Source organism: Anser brachyrhynchus (assembly GCF_964034855.1).
Source record: "Anser brachyrhynchus genome assembly, chromosome: 12".
Lineage (NCBI taxonomy): Eukaryota > Metazoa > Chordata > Aves > Anseriformes > Anatidae > Anser > Anser brachyrhynchus.
Window position 1 is genome coordinate 13,097,623 of NC_137707.1, and position 14,072 is coordinate 13,111,694.

At 53.6% G+C, this 14,072-nt stretch overlaps 1 protein-coding gene across 1 annotated transcript in view; it reads left to right on the forward strand.

Annotated features, from left to right (window-relative positions):
* HYDIN (HYDIN axonemal central pair apparatus protein) overlaps nucleotides 1–14,072 on the forward strand; it is a 129,105-nt gene that overhangs the window by 74,572 nt on the left and 40,461 nt on the right. The window contains exons 25-28 of the mRNA XM_080552306.1: nucleotides 8,837–9,029; nucleotides 11,125–11,241; nucleotides 11,916–12,125; nucleotides 13,107–13,244. Coding sequence (XP_080408432.1) covers nucleotides 8,837–9,029; nucleotides 11,125–11,241; nucleotides 11,916–12,125; nucleotides 13,107–13,244 — 658 coding nt within the window. The remainder of the gene's footprint in view (nucleotides 1–8,836; nucleotides 9,030–11,124; nucleotides 11,242–11,915; nucleotides 12,126–13,106; nucleotides 13,245–14,072) is intronic.

A 14,072-nucleotide genomic window follows, 5' to 3' on the forward strand; every position in this document is an offset into this window, starting at 1 on the left:
TCAGGGAAGAGGTGACCTCTGCCAGTTTGAAGCTGGGAAGGACAAAAAGTTCTCCAGCCAACCCGGGGCTATAAAACACCTCCAGCATAGCCCATAGAATCTTGCTGTCTTATCACTGAAGCTACAAAGTCACACGTTGGCTCAGGCACTCAAAAATAGTTAGCGGGTGTATAGCATGACCTCTCTTCCCTCCCTGCCAACCCTATTTGTTGTCTTGCCATACAAGCACACATAGGCACAGCCACCAGCATGGTGTGCTGCTGTCCCAGCCTCTCACTGCTGCTTTGCTGCTGCCCCCGTACTGGTTCTTCTGGGAAAAAAAAGGTTTCTCCAACCCTCTTGGCCTGAGGCAAGCACCACCTCGGTGAAGTGTGTTTTGATCTACTAACCTCCATTCACAAAACGACTCTTTGGGGCTGTTTTACAGCAAAAGAACAGGTTCTGCTGTGACTTTTAGGTGCAGCTGCAGAGGTTGGTGGGAGCTCTCTCCTGATCATCCCTGGGGAGCAGGGCTATCCAGTGCTGGGCTGCAGCTGCCAAGCCCAGCAACGATCTTGCAGTCACACTGGAGCACGTCTATAATGTTTTTAGCCGTTCTTCCCACTGTGGCCTCTCTGCATAGTACAAAAGTGGACAGTTTTAATTACAGTAGCAAATGGTTTTTCCATAGTGCCCTAGGAAACCTAGCAAGGTTAACCACCGTGTGTTGAAGTGCTGCTCTTCCAAATAATACACACCGTCGGTGAGCAGTCATGTTTGGGGAACTGGGGTCGGGCTCAGAGGAGGAGACCTGCTGGGGGCTGGAAATCAGCGAGGGCTATGCGGAGGGCTTGGGGGAGAAGACCTAACACTGGGGTACCCCATCACAGCTGGGTCTTAGCAGGCAACAGAGCACCTACGGGGTGCCCTTCTTGATGCACTTCAGGAGCAGACCCTGCAGGTTTCCAGTCGTGCAGGGGAAAGTCTGCAAAGAGAGGTGGGCACGCAGGAGGGAAGCAGGGCTGTAGTCTCTGCTTGGAGGCCTCTGTCATCTCCTGGTAAATTAGATTAGGGTTTAATTACCAGCTAAAGGGAGAATCTAATTTTGATGACAGAACAATGCTTATATTTTATAATAACAGAGAAATAAGCACATTACTGCGAAGCCTGTGTGGAATTAATTTCCTCTGGGGCCACTTGTTGGCCGGTTGCCTGATTATCTTTACTGTTATTTTTTTGGAGCCTCTTTGAGTTTTTGGAAATGTGAATGCTGAATTGGTTTTCAGTTTTTAATCACCGCGCCTCCGCCTAAATTGTCTTTGCAGGACCCGAGCCTGCAGGTGTTCATTCTTCCAGAGGCTGCTAAGGCGCCCAGCCCGCAGGGCTGGGTAGCAGCCGGGGGTCCTCAGCATCTGGCAGGACAGCAGACTTTGCCCAGTGGTCTTTGGCATAGCCCCTTTTCTGGCTCGTTAGCGACGTGGACATTAGGACAGCTCTCTTTTCTGCTCTGCATGCTAATTAAGCAGTAATGTACTCTCTCCGGGTCCCTCGGCAGACACCATGTGATGCTCCGTGGCAGGGCTGGAAATGAAGACAGTCTCCAAGCTATTAACACCTCAAATTGCTCATTAAGAGCCCAGCAGAAGGGCAGCATGTCAGATATTATTTCTGGTCCCCATTAAGCACTGTTGGTATTCTAAATTATCAGATCAAACTAACTCAGGCCTGACACAGAGAGAATCAAGCATCAGGTCCCACGAAAGTGAGATCGATTGAATTTAGCCATCCACACATCTCACCTGGCTGGAGGCCCTCATCAGAGGCTCCCAGCATCAATCAGACGCACGTGTTTATTTTGGCCAGGAGAGAAAAATGTTGAGCAGAGCCACCACACGACAGCCCAAGCCTTGCTGTGTGGTTGCACGTGCCCAGACCACGCTAGCCGTGCCCCTTCCCTGGCAGTGCTGAGCTATCAGACCCTTGTGGTTACTCCTCTCCTAGACCTACGTGGGCAGAGGCAGGCTGGGAACGGTCTCTCCCTTCCCCTTGGACCTCTGATAACTCAAAACCGAGTTAAGGCTTTGCACCAAGAAGTTTTCTGCTGCCTTGGAAGGAATCTCCAGTGAGCCAGCAGGGGATGTAGGTCTGGAGCCACGTTCAAGCATCATCTTGCTTACCTTTAGGATTTCTTCCCTGAAGACCAACTTGCCCCCCTCTCTAAGGGAAATATCCAGCCCCTCAGCTTTGTTTGGGATTCCCATCAAAAGAAAGACATTACCTCCAAAAGTCGTATAAGGCTTTTCTTCCTGAATAACCAGAGCTCCCTGTGACAAACGCTCCCTTCCTGCTGCTGCCAAAGGCTTAACCCCAAGCTATGCTGTTCTCTAGAGTTTCATTATTAAACAACAAGGCACAGCTCCTCCTGAGCTCTGCTGTTCCTGCAGGACCCCTTTGTCCCTGTCCCCATTTCCTTCACGTGACACACAGGATGCAGCTAGCACACGCTGTCAGCTCCGTGTGCCAGGAAGGATCAGCCTGAAGCTCTGCACCTCGTGGCACGTGTCAGACCCGCTCTGTGCATTGACCTGATGTCTCTGGAGAGCGGCAACTTCTGGGCTGTGCATCCAGCACAATGAGTGGCCAGTAGATCTTTCGTGGATAGGGTTTGGTGAGCTAAATACGTAGGAAATGCCTGCCTTTCCTTTCCATCCAGGGTTTTCTCTGCCAATTTGTTTTGAACAAACAAGGAGTCTTTCTCCTCCCAAGTGGGTCTTCTATGGCATTAATAATTCCTTGTTCCTCTGCCCTCCCTCCGTGTCCCTTGGCAGGCTGCACTGCAGGGGCCCTGCCAGCCAGATTCCTGCCTCGGTCCTGACAAAAACAATTCTTTGTTATACTTGATGGGGTTTTTGTTTTGTTGCTTTTATAATAAGGAAGAAATAGAAAACACAGACAATGAAAAACAGTGCAAGGCAAAAATCTGACAGCGGTGCTCTGTCAGCCACCGGAGGAGAGAGGTAGCAACAGGAGCAGCAAGAATATACATCTGAACCGCACGCATCCACCATGCCCCGATGCTCAGGAGTCTCAGATGAGCAACAGGAGCATGTACACTCTTCCCCCCCCCCCGCCCCGGTGCTATCACGGGCTGTGCTGTCTCGCTAAAATTACAAGCCCCTTGGGGCAGCACGTTTGGGGTTTTGGCAGCTCCAAGGACACTGCTTGTCCCATAGCCCTCCTTCCGCACATCGCTCCTGGGGCTGAGTTGTGGTGGAGTGCTGCAGCAACGCCTGCTGATGGCAGGGGCTCCGGGTGCTGGGCAGAGGTGCTGGCGATCTGGAGCAGGGGAGGCTTTGGGAAGTTTGCTACCTGATCCTTCCAGGGAACGTGATGGCAGGTCTGAGACATCTTCATTGCCCCGGGGCTTCTGACCACGGGTTTTGCAGGTTGCAAGCCTCTAGGACGTCAGAGCCCTGACTGGCTCCGTGGGAATCACTTTGACTACACACGGGTTTTCTGAGGCTCAGCCTCCTCCTTTACACGAGGGTGACCAACCCCGAGTGCTTTCATTCACCTTGGTGCACCAGAGAGCAGCTCTGGGGCCTTGGAGAAATGGATCGGGCATAGGTAAGGCAAAGGAGAACGCCTTGCTCTGACCCAGAAGCACTGTGTGCCCCATCCAAGGTGCTGTCAGACAGGGGGCTGCTCCGTCCTGAGTGCCACCTGCCCTGCAGCGGGACAGCGTGCCCTCCTGGCTTTGGCCAAGCAGTCAGTGCTGGCTGGAAGGTGACTTTGGTGGGGGCTGCTTGCTCTGCCGGCGATGTTCTGCGAGCAGCCTGGGGAGCCCCTGCCACCCTGCTGCCACTCTGCGTGCCAATGGCAAGTAAGCTGACACGATTGTCCAGACCTCTTTTCTCTTAATTTCTCCAGTTGTTTCTCCCCATTCTCTCTTTCTACTTTCCACATTCTCTGCATCCAGCACCTTTCAGGGGAAAACCCTTTCAAACCCACTGGCATCGCTCTGAGAGTGCTGTTTCCAGTACCGTGCTCTTTGTGGTGTGTCCCTGTCTCGGTCCTGTCTTCACAGGGTGAGGAATCCTTAAGCTTTTAGGAGAAAGTGCTCAAGCCAAATTTGAATCCAGGTATCAAATCTTCGCATGTCTGGGGTTGTGAATCTGCTTGGGGGTGTTTGTTGTGATTCCTTCTCAGTGCAGAGGCGATGGAGATGCAGAGCAAAGAGGCTGCATGGTGCTGAGGAAGGACAAGTTTATTCTTGGCCAGCTCCTTCGCACCGAGGGAGGCAGGAGTTCCTGGGGTGCCAGACACCCCGAGGATCCTTCTAGGCCACCCGGTATGCCATGTGGTTTTTGAACCCAACGAACTCAGTCCCTCCCTGGGAGAGCCTTCCTTCTCCTCGACATGAAACCTTTTCAGCTGTGAGCGTGGTTTGCAGGGGCTCCTCCTTGCTCAGGGGAAGTGTCGGCTCACCCTGGGTACAAAGTTTGTGGGTGCTGGGTTATCCCTCTCCTTTTCACCTGCTGATTTACCTACCTCCTCCCATCTAACCCAACTCATCCCATTGCCTGGCTGGGCGAGGTGTTGAGCAGCTCCTGGCTGCACTCAGCAGCCCAGCAGGACCCAGTGAAGGACTGGTTGGGGTGGCAGAGCAGCGGCTCCTCACCTCAGTCCCTACAACAATGTCTTTATCCTTATCTCATCCATCCCCATCCACCCTTCACCCTGGTCAGCTTTTCCAACTCATGGGCACCTCTTGGCTTCACCCTAGAGTCCTTCTCCTTTCTCTTTGATGGCCCCCGGCACCTCTCCCTTGCCTGTCTCCATCACTCCCTCTCTGTCCCGAGGTGTCCCTGGTGCCTCCTGGACCAGGCCACCCCATAGGGTCATCCCTGGTCCCATCCCAAATGAGGCCAGGCTGCTCAGCTGTGAGCACATTTCCTGTGAGAACATCTGCCTCACCCTTGGTAAAACAGGTAATTATGTTGTGCCGTGACCTTTAACAATAACTTGGCGATGATGTTAACTAGCCATTTGCACAGCCCACATAAATGACGGTAAAAACTCTGCGTGGCCATAAATCTGTCTGTAATTTGTGCTGGCGTGATGAGCCCAGCTCCTTCTGGACAGCGGATGGATGGCAGTGCCAGCGTCCTCAGCATGGTGGAGCTCCGGCTTGTGGCTTATTTTGGGATGCTGCCCCAGGAAGGATATTAAACAAATGGAAGCTTTCTTAGGTTTGTTTTTTTCGTCTGCATTCTTTGTTGTTGCTCCTCTACCTCCTCCTGCCTCTCCCTCTGTGACCAGCTGCAGAACCCCGCTGGGAAGGCACATGGGGCTGGGACATGCTGCACGGGGCAACCTGTGTCAGCGTGGGCTGGTGGGGCTGAGACGAGCAGAGATGTTTCCTCCCAGCTGAGGACTTCAGGACGTGCTTCAGGCCCTGTCCTGTTCATCCCTTCCACAAAGTGGTGGAGATCCAGCTTTGGTCTTCTGCAGTCCTCACCCTACAAAGAAGATAGATAGAGAAATCTCTTTATTCATGGCTGGGAGCCTTCTGTAAGCTCTCTTGGGCCCAGCTTGCTGTTCTCAACAGGTTGTGCTCAGCTTTCCTTGGCTCCCCATTTCCTAATGCTTTTAGCACTTGCAGCCCCACCCTTCGTTGTTTGCTAGGCTCGCACCTCATGAAGGCATCTCAAAAGGGTGAAGCTCCGCATCCCCCAGGCGATCAGCCGCAGGAGTCACTGTGGCCACCTGTCTGTCTGCAGAGCTACGTTTTGAAGTAGGTGGGAAGATTGTAGTCGTTGCTGATTACTTTAAACAGCACCTCCAAATTATGGCCGGCGTGGCTTGTTTAATTTCGAACCAAGAGTACAAATTGTGTTTATCATTAGAGCTCCTGATTAGTTCAGAGAGACCTTTGGCCAGAGACTGATTGAGAAGCGTTTCTGTCTGATGGAGACTCGGGAGCTTCCTACTGCCTCACCTGATGTTTATGAATCACACGGCAAAGCAGGGGGAAGGAGAGGACTCGATGGGAGATGTTTTGCAAATGTTCTATAAAATCAGAGCAGGTTCCAATAACTCTGGTAAGGTCAGTGGGAGACTTCTTCCAGGGTTATAACTTGTCGGGGGCATGCAGAGAGAGCAAAGTGCTGCTGCATAGGGTGACCTCCCCAAAAGACCTCTTCCCCTTCTCCCCCTGCCCAAACAGGGCAAGACCTGCTGGTGCCACTGATGCCTGGCACTGCCTGGGCTTGCCATGGTGTGGGTTGGACCGAGGGGGCGGAGGAGCAATGGTGCCTGCAAGCCTGGCAAGGTCCTGCGCAAATGCATGGAGAGAGGCAGAAGCTAGGGCAGAAGGTGTTTTCAAGACCCTCTCTGATTTTTGTCGTGGAAAGTGATGGGTCAGTAGAGGTTTTGGGTGTTTTCACGTGCACCAAATCTTTCCAGGGGGCTTCAGCAGGGGATGAGGACTCTCAAGGTGCCCACAAATGTGCCCACAAATCAAATCCCGTGGTTCCCTCTGAAGGGTGCTGGGGAGCTTTGGTTGTGGCCACAGGAACATGGCACGCTTCTCTGTGGGAACAGAATCCTTCAAAAAATATTTAAAAAAATAAAAAAATAAAAATTCTCCCTCACCTCTCAAAAGTGACCTTCTTGACTCAAAGAAGTAAAGTGTCTGCTAATACCACGTATTAACTGTAAGTTAATTAAAACTCAGTCGCAGTGGGACATCCCCAGACCGCTCCCCGCATCCCGATGCACGCCGAGCCCTGCACACACAGAACAGGAGCTGGAGACGTCGCATCTTGCGGTGGTTCTGCTGCTCCCTTCTGTCTCACCTGGTTTGAATTTCAATGGGTTTTGTAAACAGCTGAGAAAATGAATTTTTCCCAGCAAAGAAATAGTCTTCACGGTTTTAGTTTCCTCTCTCGCTGCTCCAGTGCAGCGAGGAGGAGCAGAACTCTGCGAAGAGCCCTTCTGAAAGAGGGGGCTCGCTCACATCCACCCGTGGCTCTGGGGAAGTGCAGTTTTGGGGTGTCTGTCCCGATGCTGATGGCTCTTGCACAGCCTGAGCCGGCGGGCTCACGCCACCCCGCCTGCGTCTTCACGTCGAGTTAGCGGCAGCGGTGTGACTTCTAGCTCCTCTATTTTGGGAGGAGGGTGTGGGAAGCAGTGTGAAGCTGTGCCCCAGCAGGCTGACAGGCTGGGGTTTATTTCTAACCTCTCGCAGGCTGGGGCCTCTTCTTTCCCTGTTGCCCGTCCAGCCCTGCTCCCATCACATCCCCACACTTTCTTCCACGGGTGGCTTGAGCTGCTCTCCCCCCAGTGCAGTGGGGGAGCCTGGAAGCACTGGGTGGAGGATGTGCTTATGGGGTGGACAGGGGTGGGAGAGACAGAAGGTTAGCAACCCCTCTTCCCCTTCTTTCTGCTTTCCTGAGACAGCTGCCTCTCCTTCGGGAAGGCTTCTTGTCCAATAAACAGAAATATGACAGCTTTCTGTGGACACCTTGCCTTCCTGAGGTGCGCGTAGCTCCTTGCCTTCCTTGTCTTACACTTCTCATTCGCCCTGGCTTTCCCCCACTGGAAAGAGTCCCTGGCTGCGCTTTGTGCTTCTCCGCAGCCGGGCTCGCTAATCACATCATCTCCCAGGCTCCCAGAGGGCTTCTGCTTTAGCGTGAAAAATGTTGTTGTTGTCTAGGCACCGCGGTCCTGTGAAGTTGCCTCAAACCATTCTATAGAACTAAAGGTAATTTAATAAATGATTATGGATTTTCTATCTCAGGGCTTTACCTCTCCTCAGGAGTTGTTATTAACTCGCAGTATTTATCTCAAGCAGCTCCGAGACGTGGTTTCATTTCCTGGCCAGGATGGATCGTGGCTGGCACTTTGGGGCGGTGCCGGCCATGGAGGCAATGTGCTGAACTGGTGCGGCACTGGGGGACTTCCAGGGGTGCCCACCTGCACACCCCAATATGTACTGAGGTGCCACAGCCCAGGGAGAGAGCTCTGTGCAGGTGGGGCCACGGATGGGCATTGCTGTGTGGGGCAAGCAAACGCCTCCCTGCCTTCCGGCCCTGCTTTGTGCTGCCCTCCGGACACCGTCAGGGTCTTGGTGAGATCCCAAGTCCACCCAAAGGCCAAGGCAGGTGGGACCTCTCAGGGGTGGTGGAAAGCCTCCAGTCTAGGAGCAAATACCAGACGTAGACAGTAGCCAAATACTTACCAGGCAGAATTTCTTTGAAGGTGGGCACTAAGATCCCCTCTAGGAATGAAGCAGCCAAGGCTGTGGCCCAAACCTGCCTGTTTTGTCCGTGGGGAGCATCTGTCCATCCGCGCGGCATTGGAAGCCAGAGCAGAGCTGCCACAAGCGCCTACTGTGGTTTAAAACAGGGAACGTAATCTAAGTCATCTGGGAATATTTGGAAACTTTGAACTGTATATGTTTATTGACAGTCACTGGTCAAACTATAAACTCGGATCCATCTGTAAACGAGCCCTTGAGCTGGTTTGCTGAATCATTTACCAAACCATTCCTCGAGCAGTTTGTGTTTAGAAACTGCTGGGTGGTCACGCTGCCGGATGGGGAATGCCCATGGCATGGCAGGAGCTGAATCTCACCACACAAGATTTGCAGTGTGTTGGTTAAAGAAGACCAAAGCTTTCTTCCCCGCAGTGTTAATTGCTGCTGGTGCTTTGGTGCTCATCAGCATTGACCTGCTCATGGCCACCAGGCTCATCACCAGCATCCTGCCAAGGGGCCACGTGGGCTCATCCATCTTACGCAGGCTTTCCTCCTTCCTGCTGCAGGTCCATGTTCAACCATTTTATTTTCCAGGTTCAGCCCTCCGGTACCTAAATATTTCATCCAACCCCAACCACCACAGGAGGAGGGAGCCACAGTGGAGCCCCCGACATCTGCAGAGAGCAGCTCCAGGGCTATGGGTGTAGAGGAGCCAGCCCAGGCCATGGGAGCAGCAGGAGACTCTGCCCAAGAGCCAGCAGATGCAGATGAGTCCCTGGAGGCACAGGTAGACTTCCCTGTAGACCCACCACCTGTGTTGCTTCCCCTAATGGGCATTGCAGTGATGGCCACAGAGCATATGGGTGCTTCTCTACAACAAGGGTTTGTAGGCAAAGTCTGGTGTCTCCTGGCTTTGGGAATTTGTTTTGGTTTGCTGACCCTGCTGGTGAGCCTCGCTGCTTTAGAGGTTGACCTCGGTGGTGATGGGAGCTGGCACCTTGGTCTGCAGCCTGGGCAATAAAAAAAGAATGTGAGAAAGCACGAGAGGTTCAGGAAACGCCAGAATTATCATTAAGTTCAAGGAGAAGGGTTGCACCTGCTCACATGCAAATATTGGCAGTTTTAACACTGCAACTCTGCACAGTCTGGAGAAATGCTAACCCATGGCTGCAAAGAATAGCGGGGCTGAATGCTGAGATAGAATCATCAGGGTGTTTTGTTTCCTGCTTTGTTGCCATGTATGCACAGGAGAGGTGGACGTGGCTAAATAATATCCAAAGTTGCCTCAGATCTGTACTGCAGCTTTATCTACTGCCCATGTCATTGTATCAAGGCAGTATCTGCATGACCTTCCTGGGGAGAAGGGAGATTATAAGCTTAAAGTGGTGTGGTTAGCACCTTTGGGAATGCACACTTGGCAAACCTTTGCTAGCTTTGAAAACGTGAGGATGACAGAAAGGGTATTGAAACCAGGAGGCATGTGTGTATCAAGGGCCTTGGATATGGAGAGGTTTAGGCAGGGCTGGAAATGAAATAATCCCCCTATTGCCTCCTTCAGGGCTAAGGAGAAGGGCAGAGAGCTGTGCTCAAGAGTCCTGCACTGCTAAAGCAAGCAGCAGTGGTTGTGTGCTAGCTGACAGCTCTGTAACTGACCAAAAATTAAACTATACAAGGCCAAAAAAAAAAAAAAGAAACAAACAACTTTTTGTATGCTTTGCAAAGTGTATTGAGGTAGTCCAAATCTTGCAATTTCTTCCTGAGAAGAAGAACTGTGAGAAAACTCTGCCCGCCCCTGTGCTTTATCTACTGGGGAGACTGGGCCTCTAATTGGGTCTGAGGATGTCCCAGAAATACTCCTGCAGCTACTGCTGAAGTTGAGACCACAGCACGAAGCACTTCTTCACGTCAGGGAAGAAGCACATGTTCTTCAACTTCAAGAGCAATTACAAAGCCCACATTTACAAACAGGGGTTAAAAGCCCAGGGACGAGATTCCTTCTGAAAGACAGTGCTTTTGAGGTTAAATACCACAGAACCAGCTGTGAGATGGAAAAACATCTCAGCTGCTTTGTTCAGGGTGGGGATGTTCAAGAACAACTCTGCAGTGGAGATTTTCAGCTCTGCAGTGCTGAAGGGCATACAAGATGAAACCTAAGCACCTCCTGAAGCAGGATAGTTCTGTCCAGCACTTCCCAAGTCCTTATTTTTCAGTTTTTGATACAAGCTGCTTGCAGCTGTGCCCCTACTTTTGTCAGGGAAACCCTAACCTGTGTGGGTTTGGGGGTTCAGGGCGATCCTTGGGCAGCATTTGAACACAAGCGGTCCATGGTCTGCTGTTGGGAAGGCAGCAGAGGGGACCAGATGGCTTCCACAGGCTCACCCTGAAGGCGATGTCCAACCCAGATCTTCCCTTGTAGGGCATAAGCCTGGTGCTGAAGTGTTGAGCAAGGAGGAGAAGGGGAGCTGTCCTGGGCGGGGGCAACGCTAAATGACAATTGCAGGAACAAACCTGGGGTTGTCGCGTTGCACAGCCTGCATCTGGTCCGCCTGCAGTGGGTGCAAAATGCCCTCAAGGTCTTTGCCATGACCGAGCGCTGGGTGCACCCTCATGGGACGCGCGGATGGTGCCCATGCTTCATCTGCAGGTGGGCTTGGACCCATGCTGGACTGATGGCATGGGTGTCCCCACACTCGATTTGCACCCAGGCACCACCTCAGCTACGCCTGGCTTGACCAGGTTCTTCCCCATCCATTGAAATGGTCCTGGGAGGTCGTTGCTGCTGGCTCAAAGAGCCCACGTTGGTGGGGTGCAGCTGTGGCAGCAGGGCGGTCTCACCCCGAGCAGCAAGCAGCCCGCTGCAGCTCTTGGGGGGCGTTTTCCAGCTGCTGCCATCCGCTGCTGAGGAGCTGGCAAGTGCTGCGGAGTCTCAGAGCCGGGTGGAGATCAAGGACCTGATGGAGTTTGCGGAGAGCGAGCCCCTTGCCTTGGGTGTGGAGGAGGTAAGAGGGTATCTGCCCTGCCTGGCTTCCACCTTTCCAGCATGGCACACTGATGGCCCCGGTGCTGCTTGGAGTATCCTCATGCCCCGAGCACAGCATCACAGCTCGGAGAGGCCATACAGGACACATCCTAGGGCTGGCCAAGGGCCTCCCCTGCGCAGCAGCTGGGGCAGGGTTATTCATCCTGTTGGTGTTAATCAAGTGGGCATTGATTAGGAGTTTTATGCAGTGGGTTTTGCTGTGGCATCTCACCAGAGAGCAGCATGTGAATCCAAGAGAGGATGGGAAGGATGAGGGCACGCGTGCTGGGCTGGAGTGCTCCCCGAGGACTCGCCTCCAAGTCTCACGTTTCTCCAGAGGCAGTAAAAGCTGCTTCTAAAGGCACGGAGAGAATTCCTTGCTGCCAGACCTCCCAAATTACATTAATGCACCATATTAATTAGTGCATTAAATAGCAAGCGTGGGAGAAGGCTTTCCCATGGTCACTCCACTGGGAAGTGGAGTGGATGCAGGAGGAGGTTAGGATGAGTTTTGTCTGTTTGAGGGACCCTCCAGCCATGTCCTTCACTCCAAGCTGAGGCTGTGGAACTCCAGCCTCGCTCCAGAGCCCAAGGGCAAGGTGACTCTTCTGCATCCATCCTGATGCTCCAGATCTTGATCTCCCCTTCCTCCAGGTCTTTGACATCCTGCCGCTGTACGGCGTGCTGCAGCCCAGTGAGAGCCAGCGGGTCACCATCACCTTCTTCGGCCACGCCAACCTGGTCGCCCGCGTCACGGCGCTGTGCGAGGTGGAGGGGGGCCCGACGTATGAGGTGGCGCTCAGGGGGGAGGCTTCGCTCCTCAGCTACCTCTTCGACATCAGAGAGATCGACTGCGGGCTGCAGGTACCACAGCTGCTCCTTGAAGCCATCACTGGTGTGCTGCTGCCCACCAATGCCAAAGACTTTCCATCCTTCCCAGCTCCTGGCATGGGTGGAGGGCTTCCCCTGCCTTCCTCACAGCCTTCCTCTGCTTGTTGGAGGGACAGCCTTTGTGTAATATATCTTGCATCCAGGCTGCTCTTCTTATGGCCATCTCCAGCCCCCTGAGCTGGGAATTCCTCCCCCTTGAGGTTTCTGGCACTACTTCTCAGGGCAGAAGGGGTCCTGGTGGTGATCCTCAGAGGGACATGTCCCTGGGACATCCACCTGCTGATCAGTTCCTACTACCTGAGGCCCAAGGAGATGCTCTTTTCTAGTGCTCCTTATCAAGCAACAAAATAAACCAGGTATTGCAATGCATGTGCCACTTTGCCAAGAATAAATGAAGTCTTGCAGCCAAGTGGTGGGGTAATGACCAAGAGAGCAGCTGCTGAGCTTTGGCACTGCTGACTGGGGTAGCTGCCCAGATCTGTCTGATTTTGGTGGAGTTTTTGGCCCCAGCTGGTCTCAAAGCAGCACTGCTTCCTGAAGGAAGAGCAATCTGAGAAGCAGAGGAAGCCCAGGGGAGCAAATTTCACTGGAGATGGGTATCGGGGGCTGAAGGGGTCTTTACAAAGCAGGTTCTGCTTCTGATATCTGAGGGCTGCTCACTAGATAGGAGCAGCGGATGATTGGCCATACCCTGCCCTAATGCAAGGGGGCAAGAACAGCTTCTAGGGGAAGGAGTCCTCCTCTTTGGTGCCTCAGCCATCTGTTAGATGATGCCTTAAAGTGCAGAGGACTTTGTGTCCTCCTTGTTTTCTCTATTACTGAACTTTACATGGTTGCTATTGCATCCCTGTGAGCTATTACAGATATCTGTTCCTGGGTCCTGTGGCTGCGGGTTCCCCAGGTTAGCATAATCCTACCACTGTGGGTCAGCTCCTGTCTTCTGTCCTCCTCCAGCTGTTTAACGAAGTCACTGAAGCGGAGCTCACCCTGCAGAACAGCGGGAAGGTGGGATTCAAGTACCAGGCGCTGAGCCCCAGCATGGCCCCCGCAGACAGCCCTCTGCCCGGTGTGCCCCTGGTCCTGCCCAGCACGGTGAGTGCAGGGGTAGCGCCCCGGCCCCGTGTCCTGCTTCCTGGGAGAGGGGTTACAGAGGAAAAAAAGGAGAAAAAGAAAACCAAAACACCAAACCAGCCAGCAGCGAGGGCTGTAAGCTGCTTAGGGACAGAAGGTCAAGTCCCATTTGAGCCCCTTATGGGGGCAGGAGGCTCTGCACAAGGGACTTGGCAGCTCTCGGCCCCAGCTGCTGAGCTGTCTGCCTGTGCTGGCATTGGAGCCACATGGTGCAGGCTCCTTGCAGGGTCACCTCACCCGCAGCGTCCTCGGGCAGGTCCCCTCCTTGCCCCTGTCCCCAAGAGAGCTGCCTGCCCCAGCCAGGTGAGGCTGAAGGCTCCTTCCCATGTGCTGAGCAGGAGCCCTCGCTGCCAGCTCGGCTCGTTCTCCTCCCTGGCTGCTGGCAGCACCACACCAAGCTGGCGTTTTGCATCGGGGTCCCACACCCGTCCCAGCCGCTGTGGGACCCCAGGGGAGGAGAGCTGCCTGAAGGCACCAGTCTGCCCCTCACGAGCTGTCCTGCCTCCAGACAGCAGAAATGGGAGAGCTGTGTTAACCCCTGTGCATCTCCAGCACCTCCTCCTCCTCTTTCTTGGCTGTGTTTTTGGGACCAGACCCATCCCATGCCCCAGCAGTGATGCCTGAGCTCGTGCATTTTGTGCATTTTGGCTGCTCTTGCTCGGGCGCGCAGCTCCTTTGCCAGAAATTGGAAGCCCCGGTGTAGGTCCCTTGGGCTCCAGCTGTGCTGCTCCGCAGGAGCTTTGTGGGGCAGCCAAGGAGGAGCGGGGCTGGGACGGCAAGGAGAGGAGT